Genomic DNA, 13,624 nt, shown 5'->3' on the forward strand with positions numbered 1-13,624 from the left:
ATCTATCTATCTATCTATCTATCTATCTATCTGACTTGTATGATGCCCATCTCGATAAAAGAGACTCAAGGCAGCTTACAGACATTGAATAAAAGGGAGTATAAAACATAACATCAGTGATAGTTTTTTTGGGTTTTTTAAAAAATAATAATAATTAAAATAACACTTAAGAAGGATAGAGAAGGAGGGAGCAAAGTGCATCCGGAGAGGAGGTGGTGTGTTCTCTCTGCCCCATCAGCCACCTCCAATATGCCACCACACCGCAGTCAGGACCCCAGGCTATACATTTATTTCTATATTGAAGGATCCGGCTTTCCAGCCCAAAAGTTGTTTACCACACAGCATCCCAGGAGTTGCTATTGGCAGTATCTGCAATGGCGCCATTATCTCTGCTTTTCCAGACTCGGATGGACAACCGCGGAGGCCCAGGCTATCCAATTAGCAAGATAAGAAATAAGGACATGCAAAGAGCAGAGGCTTTTTCTCCGTATAAAAAGCAGAGTTTTTGTGCGCAGGGACCCGTGGTGCACCGAAAATTGTCAGCATGAATCATGACTGTTGTTCTTGAGGGGTTAGAGTACCTTATCTTGAGAATGCTACTGTCTGTGAAAGAACAGGTGCCTCTCCTTCAGGAACTGGCTTTCTCTAATCCACGAGAGAGGGCAAGGAGAGAGAGAGAGAGAAGAAGGGAGAGAGGGAGGGAGAGAGAGAGAGAGAGAGGGAGGGAGAGAGGGAGGGAGGGAGAGAGGGAGGGAGGGAGAGAGAGAGAGAGGGAGGGAGAGAGGGAGAGAGAGAGGGAGGGAGGGAGGGAGGGAGGGAGAGAGAGAGAGAGAGAGAGAGAGAGAGGGAGAGAGAGAGAGAGAATAAAACAAAAAAAAAACAACAACTCCAGCAACACAACTAATAAATAAATGCATCCAGTGCACTTAAGATCTGTCTGTTCTGGGTTAGTCCATTCCAACCACCCCCTGATATTTCTGCAGAATTAATTTGGGAAGGATTCAGACTGGGTGAGAATATGATCTTAGCTACCTCCTCTATTTAATATGCTCCGTGTTAAAATAATTAAAATTTAATAGTGACAGAGATGTGGACGGGTGGTGGGTGGTGGGCCAGGATGAGCGATTTGGGGATTTACAATTATTGAAGAGATGCCTCAGTCTTAACAAGAAGCCCTGCATTTTTCTCCACCTTGTTGGTCTCCGGGGTCTCCATTAAACAGAATAAGGATTGCTGCTGCTTCAGAAGTTGTCAGATACAGGGCATATAACCTGAATGCACAATTGAGGCATTAAGGACACTGGTCTACCTTTGTGATAACCTTGTTTATACATTTAGAGAATGTATTGACTATTGTAGACGTTATTTCTGCTGCAGAATTGAAGCTCTGCCTGCAAACATTTGGTAAGAAATTCACCGGAGGAAAAGACGCTCTGGATTCTAAAATGTCTAATTCAGTAAAAGAGATACTGTGCTCAAATGAACTGTGGCAAATTTAATGAGCAGTTCAGGACAGAGGCACATGTACGGTGATGGGCACTCCAGGGAGAGAGATTATGTGTACAGGGACTAATTAGCATGAAATATGAATATGTTGGCATAAGTAGCCTTGATCTATGGGCCATCTATATTATGGGGTATGGTTTTTGCATGAATTTAATGAAAAGGAACTCAGAATTTAGACAGTTTTAGTCACGCACTTCTAACTTTCAGCCTGTAGAAAACCAAGTTGTGGGCAAAGCTACGTTAGGGATACGTCTATATCAAAGACCAAAGCTAAAGAATTATTTTTACATTGCAGTCATTTGTCCATATTTGAGTAATTTCAACTAAAGGACATTAGAGTCGGATTTTTATCCCCATTGACATGTGCTCTGCAATACGTAATGATCCATAAAGGGGAATACATGTAGCTCAGAATTGAAATGAGGAGTCCTTGGTGCTCTCTAAGCTTGGTTGTTTTCTTGCAGACATCTCATTACCCCAACTAGGTAACATCATTAGTGCTAGGGTTACCTAGTTGAAGTAATGAAACTTCTGCAAGACAACAACCAAGTTCAGGGAGCATTGACGGCCCCTGACACGTAATTATTTTAGCAAATGTAGTATGACTAGGCCATTAATTTATTTACTTTTCTCTGTTCTTTCATCTTGAAAAAGTAATGATAGACCACATCATTGGACCATTAGAAAAAAGAAATTGGTATAAGTCAAATAACTAGAATGGGGTAGTTTTTCATTAGGCTCGAATAAAATGTATCTTTTTTAAAAAAAAGAAAAAGACTAGGTTTTATTTTCTTGAGCTAATTGTGATAAAGATGATGTCAATAGGATGTAGGTCTTTTTTATTAGAGAGTGCTGCTTTGTGATGTTCAAACCCAGGAAAGGAAAGTGATTAAGAAGGAACATTTAATTGGATAATGCATGAATTGGGAAAGAAAAAAAAATGTCATCGGTAAGAGAGGAAGAAGCAGCTAGTTTCAATTATGAGGAAAAATCCTGATGTGATTTGCTTGAAATGTATCGTTGGTCAGAGATAGTGTGGCATATAAGATATAAATTAATGCTGTGAACATCAAGATAAACTCATCACTGGTCATAGAAGGAGAAGGGGAAAAAAATGTTTAGATTTTGCCACATGCACCCGGTCTCTAAAAGTTTAATAAACCATGTTTTCCTTGAAGTGTGCTAGCACAGGCTGCTTGAACATCTGTGCTACATCTTTGTCTTTGTTCAAATGGTAAAGGAAAACAAAAGTTACAATTAAGTGAAACTTTCATTGCACCCAAAGCAAGGGGTATGGTTAATTACTTCTGAACCTAAGCCAGACTTTACAAGCTATCTTTAAAGCTTAATATAAAATTGGCTTCAGATCTTGGATTGTTTTTTGTTTTGTTTTGTTTTGTTTTAATTAGGAAGCTGTGCATAATTTCTTGAGGCTAGGGAAAAAGACAGCAGGGAAGGCTGTGGGGTCCATCAGCTAGCTGCAAATGACCATCGTGGTGGATTAAGCTGGGATTAATGTGTTATTATGTCAGGCAAAACCTGGGTGTTAAGATCTATTCTTAGGGATCTGGGAAAACTATTCCAAGACACCAGCATTTACAAAAGGTAATGCAATTGGTTGATTTTCTTCAAGCCCATTGCTAAATATTAATCTAGGTAAAGGTAAAGGTTCCCCCGCACGTGCATGCTAGTCGTTTCCAACTCTAGGGGCCGGTGCTCATCTCCGTTTCAAAGCCGAAGAGCCAGCGCTTGTCCGAGGACGTCTCCGTGGTCATGTGGCCGGCATGACTAGACGCCAAAGGCGCACGGAACGCTGTTACCTTCCCACCTTAGTGGTCCCTATTTTTCTACTTGCATTTTTACGTTCTTTCGAACTGCTAGGTTGGCGGAAGCTGGGACGAGTAACAAGCGCTCACTCTGCTACACGGCACTCGGGATTCGACCTGCCAAACTGCCGACCTTCTGATCGACAGGCTCAGCATCCTAACCCACTGAGCCACTGTGTCCCTCATAAATATTAATCTATTTTAACTAAATTCAGTTGGTATAAGGCTTAAGATTGTTTAGATTCTAAACAGGGCAATGAAATAAAATATCGGACTCAGATGCATTTATAATATTGAAAATTCTGCAGAAAGCTGATAAACCAGTTGAAATTGATGGTTTATATACATATTTGGTAATTGCCTGCATATATTTTCAAACTCGTATGATGGTCTTTTCTCACAGTTTCATGCCTCATTGTTGGGCATTAATAGAAGCTTCTGGAAATTCATAATGTTCCTCATCAGCACACCTTTATCTCCCTATTATACCTGCCTATTAAGAGAGCAAAGAGTTTCTTTTGGAAGTCTAATTTTGAAATCCCTGGCCAAAACTATCTACAAAGCTGAATAAAAGAAGCTGGCACGGAGCGAAAAGTGTGTTGATTAGACCATTTGAGATAATACAAAGCCATTTGTTTCTTATAAAAAGACCTTCAGACAGTGCAGTAAATGATGAAACATGTGATTCATAAAGGATGTGAAAGCCTGCACATAAAACATGTGTCGCAACCGTACACATCGTTTGTGAGCAGTTGACAGTTTATTTCTTCATCCTTAAAGCCAAACTGATTTCGAGCGTCATTAGCAAAGAATGAGAGCTTAATGAATCATCTAGCAATCTATGGGTTCCCATATTTCTTAATGTATGCAGTATAGGAAGCTACCACTTTGAATTCTGTATTGGGTTCAACTGTCACAATATTGTTTCTGCACCGGTGTGTGAAACACTGTGGCAGTTTACCAGTGGGACCAGCCTCTGGCATTTTTTTCCTTTTGTCTCATAAAGGAAGTGTATTCAAAGAGGCATAAATTTGTGGTGCCGTTTAGATGTAAAATTTGGGGCCATTGTCAGCCATTCATTTTTGTAAGATGAAAAAGAGGAATTACCCATCGTGGGTGGACAGGCAATTAACCCATGGTGATTAACAACAAAAGAAACAGAAGTGACCAAGGGATAGATGGGAGAGAGAAGCTAAGTGCTGTCCCATATGTAGGCGTATCACAAAATTGTGACTATTGGCCAAGTGGAGATCAGATCTGGGGAGAAAAAAAACTAGCTTTTGAAGGATAAGTTCAGTATCCTAGGATCTAACAATGGATTCCAATGCAACCTGTTAATTCTTTTTAAAGGGATTTGTTTATTAATACTACAGGATACAAAAATGAAAAAGAAAATAATAGGAAAGATAAAGGGAAGGGAAAAGTTAGGAAAAAGGAGGAAAAGAAAGAAAAGGTGTTGGCTTCCAAGTCCCATTGGTGCAGCAGAATAAGACGATAGCATCAAACCTCAGCTTTTTAACTTTTACATAACAGTGTAAACCAGCCATTTCTATAACAAACCTATCTAACCACTAGAAATGCAACCTGTTACATTTGATAACTGTTAAATCAGGAGCAAGGAAAGCGTTCACTACGAGTTTATTTATGCTATCCATTTATAAGAATCTGAACTACCAGCGACCTAGGCAAATTGGCGCCAGATAAAAGTCAACGGACTTCAAGGGTGTGCGTGGACTTAGGCCTCTTATGGGGGCAGAGAGACACCAAACTGATGATGCGTTTAACCCTGCCCTCGGTCTCAGCCGGGTCATTCCTACAATTAATAATATATCTGCAGACCCGAATAAAAATAAACGCTTTTCCATACCAGGCAACAAGGCAGCTGATCCTGCAATGTATTTCCAGAAATACAACATAAATCTTTCCAGGCTTCCTTAAGTATTCACGCCAGCCTTCTTGCTTCATCCTCCATGATGGTTTTTTTTTTCGTCCTTCTCTCAAGATTTAGCTGAAGGTCATGTCTTTGCAAAGAAGGGGAGTGGGATTTACTAGCAATCAGGGGATATTAATACTTTATTAGAACCTGTCACTAGGATCACTCACAGCGATCTCTCAGGTTGGAGAGGAATTTGATTATTTCTTTTTTTTCCCTTTTCCTTTATTTTTTCCCCTCCCCACCTCTGTGTTAGGGTGTCAATCTGTTTTATTCAGGTTTTGATGTATTGGTGTTGTTTGAGCCAGCTGAATTGTATTTATAAATTGTTGATTCTTCATTCATGACTTTACTCTGCCTGCTTTAAAAACCGCTGTAGGAGGGATAATCTGGGGGGGGCTGGTGTTTGCCCATAAATTGTCTATTTATGTGGAAAGTAGACATCTCTGTCTAAGTCATCTCACTGTGAGGACAAACAGAATTTATGTCTTTGGAACTTTGAAAGGCAATAGGTAACTTAAACAAATTGCTCTGGTTCTACGGTCAAACGACGGGAACGATACTGCATGTATCTAAAAAAGTACAGGTACTCCTCAACTTTCGAATGCACATGGGAATCAGAATTTTTGTTGCCAAGCAAGGTGTTTTTAAATGAGTTGCACCTGGTTTTATGGCATGGTTTTTGAGAGAATCACTGCTTCCTCCCATTGACTTCGTTTGACAGAAGTCAGCTAGGAAGGCTGCAGATGGTAATCACATGACTCCTGGACAGTGCAGCCGTCAAGAGTTCATGCCAGTTGCCAAGTGCCCAATCATGTGACTGTGACCCTGGTTGTAAGTCACCTCTTTTTCAGGGCCATTGTTAACTTTGGTTGCTAAATGAATAGTTGGAAATTGAGGATTAATCATTAGTTTAGAGGTAATGAAGGATCCCAGAGCATCTAAAGTCCTATTTGCTCTCCTGTTCCTCTCTCTTCGTTTTTGTGGTTGCGTATGGATTTTATATTCAGAAGAACAAAATATTCAGTCAAAAGACAGAGGCAGTATTTAGTAGCAAAGATCTGAGGAACGCATTGCATGCCTAAAATGGAGATCTTTTCCAACAGATGCCACAATCCGATGACTTAATGCAAATCTGATAGCAAGTTAAATCAAAGGTTTTGTACAGAACTAAGAAATTAATAATTTTTATTAGAATTATACCCAAGCAAGTGTAGATTTTCTGATTTTGTGCAGGCCAAAAACAGCTTTAACATCAAACGATAATGCTGCTTTTGTTTCCTTATCTGAATAAATAGCTGATGAATAATTTCCTATTCCTCGTACACCCCCTTTATAATATAAAAATAAGATGAAGCTTCTGAAGTTACTGTGACAAAAGTAAGTAACTTTGTAGTTTCAGATAAATAGCTGAACTTTTTAGTTGTTAACCTCATCTCCCCTTTTTCATATCTATCCCAGGTAGCCTGTGCATATTTTATTAAAAGAAATAAGACCAGCTACAAACATCTCAATTTAAAATTAAAGCTAAAACAACTTTCTCATATACATTTTTTTAATTAGAGTTTTTAAACCACTGAATAAGTAGTTCTTTGCACAGGAAGTTATGTTCGAAATGTTTATAATTTTCATTTTCAAGTGGCAAAAGCCGCCCTGAGTCTTCGGAGAAGGGCGGGATATAAATGGAACTAAAATAAATAAAAATAAATAAAATTAAAATAAAAGGTAATTGAGTTAGCTCAAAAGATTGATAGGGAGTCATTTCCTGAAAGTTGAGCTGAGCTGAGTCGGTGATTATCCCCTGCAGTTGTGGAAATGGAAACAATGGCTTTACCTATCTACAAATTTTGATTATTATTTTTTTATAAATTGAAAGATGCTTTTTAGCAATTGTAAAAAAGTTGTTAGTGAAGAAAAGGAAGCTCCAGAGATCTGATTTTTGGGTTGTACGAACAAAACCCAATTGGATTTTAGTAAAAAAAAAAAAAGATTTATAAACTTGGTTTTATTAACGGTATCCCTGTAGGTAGTCCTTGACATACGACGGTGATGGAGGCTGCCCATTATGATGGCAGTCTTCAAGTTACAACAGAGCACCCCAAAAAAGGCACTGATGACTTGGTTCCAAAGACCCAACAGTGCCCACCCTGGTCATGTGACCACATTTTGGGTACTTAGCAACTGGCCAACATTTATTGTGTTTGTAATGTCTTTTAGTCACAATTAGGGAATTCTAGGAGCTGAGGCCCACACATTTTAAAGCTGCTGAATTTGAAAACAAAACAAAACATTGATTTTGCATGTTCCTCCTGAACATTTTGCCAGCCTGACAAACAAAACACTTCAACAAATAAACAAGAGGTCATTTGAGGTCTGTGTTGTGTTTTTCACACACATCCCACACGTTCATGTACCTACACGCTTAGAATTCGGAGGGGGGGGGGAAACATCATCCCTAAAGTATTAAGTGCTTTATAAAAATAATACCGTTGGATTTCTTTATATGTCATCCTGAAGATGAATTTAATTGTTGAAGGAAATGAATGAATTTGTATCCAGGCAACCTAATGGAGAAGGAGACAGCTGCTTAAATGTGGTATTGAATAATGTTAAAAGGCTAATAGTTAGTAAAGAAATTCCTTTCCCCCTTCTTTCTTTGAAAGAATACCTACAGAAATACAAGCCGAAGAACGCTATCTTTGCTGTTCATTTCCTCTGCAAACTACAACTGGTTGCAAAGGCTTGATTGTTTGCCTATCTTTAATTAAGTGTGGGTAAAACGTCATGATTGAGACATCGTTCCTGGAAGATAACTTGCTGATTTGTTCAATACAATGTTTTATAACTTCATAAGACCAGAATTTAGAGCTGACAGTCAACTGGAGGAAACGTAAAGCCGTGTAGAACTGACCTCGGATTATTACACAATAACACAACTTCGGTTGCACGGAGATTTCATCATGCAGTCTTCACTACAGCGTTCCAGAGATAGAGCCCTCCGTGGCTACATGAGCTGACGTGGCCCCAGGTTCTCTGCTGAGGACGGTTGCCACCGTGGGTACCATAATGTGACCATTCCCTTTTGCATCTCTTGGTTTGTACAGACCACATAGAAAAAAAAGATATTTTGAGCTACTGAACTTTTTCTGAAAGTTCCTCAAGCAACTGATTTGCAGAGAGGCAGTGAATTATCTGATCGTGGCTTCATAATTGTATGACAAGAGGGACCTTTGTATTAGTAACTCGGGTTTTTACCTCTGATGGTAGCCTGTACTGTATACAATTAGTCCTCGAATTACGACCACAGAATTTCTGTTGCTAAGCACAGTGGTGCTTAAGTGAGTCGTGCTCAATTTTATGTTGGTTGTTGTTTTTACCTGTAGTTTTTAAAGTCAATCGTGCGGTCATTAAGCAACTCCATCTTCTCCCGTTGACTTTGCTTGTCGGAATCTGGCTGGCAAGGGTGCCGATGGTGATCACGTGACCCTGGGATGCTGCAGCCATCATTAAAACATGCCAGTTGCCAAGCCCTCAAATTTTTATCAGTGCGATTGTAGCTTCAATCACTAAATGTGGTTCTGTAACATTTTTCGGGGTGGATGGGAAGATGGATTAATAGCTTTAGTTACTGTGTATGTCTTTTAAGTATAAGTAATTGCATTTGTAAGTGTATTTTCAGAACTGCAGGAGACATCTGCAAATCCATAATAATGCTGAGGTTTGCATTGTCAACAAGAACAATGGGGCTTTGGGGGAAGGCAACATTATTATTTTTTTTCCCTGTGAAAATCATTACTTTGCTTGTAGAAAAATGGGCAGGCACATTGTCCTGTGCACCTAGAACTGACTGCAGATTTGTTGTCCCTGTGTTTTTTTCCCTGTTAAAAACAACAAAAAAGAAAAAAAAAGAACATTTCTTCCGTGTCGAAGAGCATAGTCGATCAAGAAAATCTTATTAAGGTGTCAGTATGTCCAATGAATATTTCAGAACAAATGTCATCTATCTTGAATACGGTAGCTCTCCTAGCATCAGTGTCGACTTTACTAAGAGGAGGAATTATTTCTCAGACAAAATGGCATAAATATTGCAAACGGTTGGAGCTATGGAGAGTCTCTAGAGTCACTTGCTTTATTCTATTCTGCAAAAAAAAAAGAGGCTGCACTGGGGTCTCCTTGAAAAGGGAAAAAGAGCTTTATAGGAAACTTCACCAAAGTGGACTTCTCTGCTTTCTTTTAATAAGAGCAAGTTGTATGAAATCGGTTTTTGAGATAAGTAGATTTGAAATTTACTTTCTGTTGAAACATTAGCATGATTTTTGTGAGGGTGATGCAGTGTTTGCTTGTAACTATTGCTTATCCTCGTACCAAGCTGTGTGTGGGTGACCCTAGAGACCAAGAACTATTTAAGAAAAAAAGAAACAGTTAGTAGAGATAGTCCTTGAGGATACGACCAGAGTTGAGTCGCTAAGTGAGATGTTTGTTAAGTGACTTTTGCCCCATTTAACCACCTCCCTTGCCATAATTGTTAGGTGAATGGCTGCAGTTGTTAAATTAGTCACACGGTTGTTAAGTGAATTGGACTTTCCCATTGACTTTGCTTGTCAGAAAGTGGCAAAAAGGGATCACATGAGTGTCACAAACGTGAGTCCAGTTGCCAAGTGTCTGTAGGTCGTGTGAACATGGAGGATGCTGCAGTGGCTGTAAGATAAGAACTTGGAGCATCATTTTCTGTGAGATACTGGCAGGCGTTTGTGAAAATTAATGTCTATGATTCTGACTCTCCTGTTAAAGGATTTCTCCTAAAAAGTGCCTTCCCAGGGGAAGCCAAGTCAACCCATCTAATCATTGGTTTAGGTAGCTGTCTCCTTTGCTTAGGACACAAGCCACGTTGGGCTGTTGTCAACACTGCTTTGCATCTCTGCGTGTATAATTTTTAATGTTTCAATCAACATGGAACGTTCCCTAAGCAAAAAAGGCAGGTTGTGTATTTATTAATTTAACGAAAAAGAAAGTGCTGCTGTGTGTACACTTTGAGAAGGTGCAAGGGAGAAACGCTAAAGTCCTTTAATTGAGCGACTGATGTAATAATTTTGAAGGATTAAGCTTGTTGTACTCCTGGAATTAAGAATTAGTGGCAATCCGTTTTTTTGCTTGTTGGTTTGTACTGATAGGTGATTATTAGTGTGGAAGCTAATCTTTTCTCACCTAGGAGTGGTCAGTTAGATGGCACAGATTCTGTGTAAAAATTTAACTGAGCATAGATCATGAGACTGTGTAAATATTGGTGCAATTAGTTGTGTAAAAATTGGACAGTTTAGAATTGAAGAAACTTAATGGTGTGGGGCAACCTGAGGAACCATATTGTCCCATTCATATCATCCTGTCCTACCCACCCAGTTAGGCAGGGAAGGCATATTGAAGATCTTGTTGGTAAAGAATTAGAATAGAATAGAGCTGGAAGGGACCTGGGAGGTCTTCTAGTCCAGCCCCCTGCTCAAACAGGAGAACCTTTATACCATCTCAGACAAGTGACTGTAAACCTCCAGTGATGGAGCCAATTTTCATTGGCAGGAGAGTTTTGAGAACAAACAGACAAAAAACACAAGTGTGCTGTGCATACCACCTTGAGCTCAGAGAGGAGCTTTGGATATACGGTATCTTTTTTTTTTTTTTGCAATTTTCAATTTTACACACAGGCTTACCCTTTAAAATTCCTTATTTAAGCATTTTATCCTCTCCTCTACCTTGTCATCACCAGTGTTCAATATTTTGCTTTGTCTTAACATTATAACTGTAGAGGTAATGTTTAATGGAGTTCAGTAATTGAGTTAATGATCAGGTGTGAGAGTACATTAAGTCGAATGCAGCTGTTAATTTTCAAAACCCATGTGTTTCCAGATTTTGGGATAGGCTAATAGTGAAGTTTTAGTTAATTAAGTCTCTGAACCATTACAGCCTTCTTTTGGGTTTTCCTTGCCACCAGAACAATTGGCTGTGTTTAATTTCCTCTACCTTTCTCGTTTACATTGGCAAATGTCATTGTTACAAGTGCAGGTATAAAGCAGGTGTCACAATAAAATTATCCTTTCCGGGGGATCCATTAATTTCAGGGATATGCAGTACCACAGCATCCTTTTTTCCTCAGCTGCACATAAGCATAATCTGGAAAACAATCTCTTACAGCATGTTGCATCAGCTTTTCTCTCCGTCCTGAATAAACAAATACGTGATGGCTCACAAAATAGATCTCCGTGTTCACCGAAAACAAAATCCCGGTTGCTTGCCAACAGGTTTAATATAGACACTTGGTTTTATTTTGTTTTGTGAAGCATTTAACTCTGCCTTCTCCAACACCTGTACCTCCCTTCCCAGTTCCCTTGGCTGTGTTTTAAATTAAGCTGCCTGATTGTGGAAGACGTCAAACACAGCTTGGAGTTGTGTGGCTGCAAACCAGTAGGAGGCCCTAACATGCTGAGATAGAAATTGTGGGTATTTGAGAAAATGGGCTGAGTAGGGCTGGGATGATGGAAAGAGTGGACAATTCAATTGGTGGAAACTCTCAATTTGCCCAATTGTAACCTAGTCTTAGCAACATCTTTGAGACCCTAAAGCAAACTTCAAATGTTGCTCTTTGTGTGTTTTCTCCCATTCTTTTGAACGTGCACATTTACTTGCTATTTTGTTGTTTTAATTAAGCAAGGTCTGAATGTGGAAAACCAGTTCTGGCATTTTAAAGGTTTCTGTGTATGTAAATAACCAAGGACGCTGCTTTTGCTTTGTAGTGATAAAGACAGTGGAGAATGTGGAGGAAAAGAAGATAATAATGCCCAAGAAGAAAGTTAAAGAATTAAGAATATTGGATGGGAAGACTGCCCAAAATTTGTGTATGTAATATATTCATTTTTATCCAGGGCTCATTTGAGCTATTTTTCTCCAGCCTTTTCAAAAATAATATAAAGAGTAGGTTTATGGTTTGATACTTAGAGGTAAACTATTATAGGAAGAATTAAAGATTAAGAATTAAAACAGTAGTGAAACAAGGACCCTAACCTCACAATCGACACAAAAGCTACAAATGGCGCAAAGAGCCATGGAAAGATACACACTCGGCATTACAAGACAAGATAGAAAGACCCATACATGGATTATAGCAGGAGTCCTCAACCTTGGCAACTTTAAGACTTGTGGACTTTGTTCTGAAGAGATAGGCACATACTTCCACACGTGGTGGTCTTGCAGTAAAACACAAAAATTTTGGAGAATGATTTGGATTTGGCTGAAAGAAATATTGAAACAAGATCTGGAGTTTAGTCCAGAACTTTTCTTGTTGGGAATCACGAAAGAGAAATATCCTAAAGATGTGCTATACTTAACGATCCATATTATCACAGCAGCTAGAATATCATTTGCGCAAAAATGGAAAAAGAATGAGATCCCAGGACAAAAAGAGGTTATTAGGAAAATTTGGGATTGCGCTGAAATGGACAGATTAACTTTGGAATTAAAGAATAAAGATCAATCAGACTATTATAGAATTTGGAACAAATTGTATCTTTGGATGGATAAAAAGAAAGGTCTCTATTAGGTTTTACAGACTAGCTCACTGTTTTAAATATTGTGGTATTTCACCGATTTGTAATCTAAGTGTATTTAAGTGTATTTTTGATGTACATATATACATGTATATATATATATATTTAAACATTGTAGACAAAAAGGTTTGTCAGCTCGCTGGTACTGTGTCCAATGTTTTTAAATAATAAATTTAATAAAAAAAATTTAAAAAAAAAAAAAAGACTTGTGGACTTCAACTCCACACAGCTGGCTGAGGAATTCTGGGAGTTGAAGTCCACAAGTCTTAAAGTTGCCAAGGTTGGAGACCCCTGGATTAGAGAACAAACAACAGTATGCAATATCATCAAGAGAGTGAAATGGAAACGGGCTGGTGTCACATAGCAGAAGAACTTACGGCAGGTGGGCCAAGGTAGTCATAGAATAGATCCCACTTGATAGAAAGTGTCCATGAAAGAGACCTAAAACAAGATGGATCAATGACATCAGCAAGTATGGCGGGCCCAAAGCTCAGAACCATGTTGGTTGGAAACATGCGGAAGAGGCCTTCATTCTGCAATGGATAGACAGTGGCTAAAATGTATGTGTGTATATGTGTGTGTATATATACACACATACCCATACACACTCAAATACATAAATGCACATATGCTCTAATATAGTTAAAACACAAAAGCAGCGTTTTCAGATATTGTACATTTATCCCCAGACTTGTACCATGTAGCCTACATTTCTAAGTTACATTTTTATCCTTCCTGCCATAACTTCATTGTATAAAACAGTGTTT

At 38.9% G+C, this 13,624-nt stretch overlaps 1 protein-coding gene across 6 annotated transcripts in view; it reads left to right on the forward strand.

Annotated features, from left to right (window-relative positions):
• DIAPH2 (diaphanous related formin 2) overlaps positions 1 to 13,624 on the forward strand; it is a 240,609-nt gene that overhangs the window by 81,213 nt on the left and 145,772 nt on the right. For all 6 annotated transcript variants that reach the window (XM_083371796.1, XM_083371801.1, XM_083371797.1 and 3 more), the window contains one exon: positions 12,048 to 12,149. In XM_083371796.1, the coding sequence (XP_083227922.1) occupies positions 12,048 to 12,149 (102 nt within the window). The remainder of the gene's footprint in view (positions 1 to 12,047; positions 12,150 to 13,624) is intronic.

The sequence above is a fragment of the Vipera ursinii genome (assembly GCF_947247035.1).
Source record: "Vipera ursinii genome assembly, chromosome: 12".
Taxonomy (NCBI): domain Eukaryota; kingdom Metazoa; phylum Chordata; class Lepidosauria; order Squamata; family Viperidae; genus Vipera; species Vipera ursinii.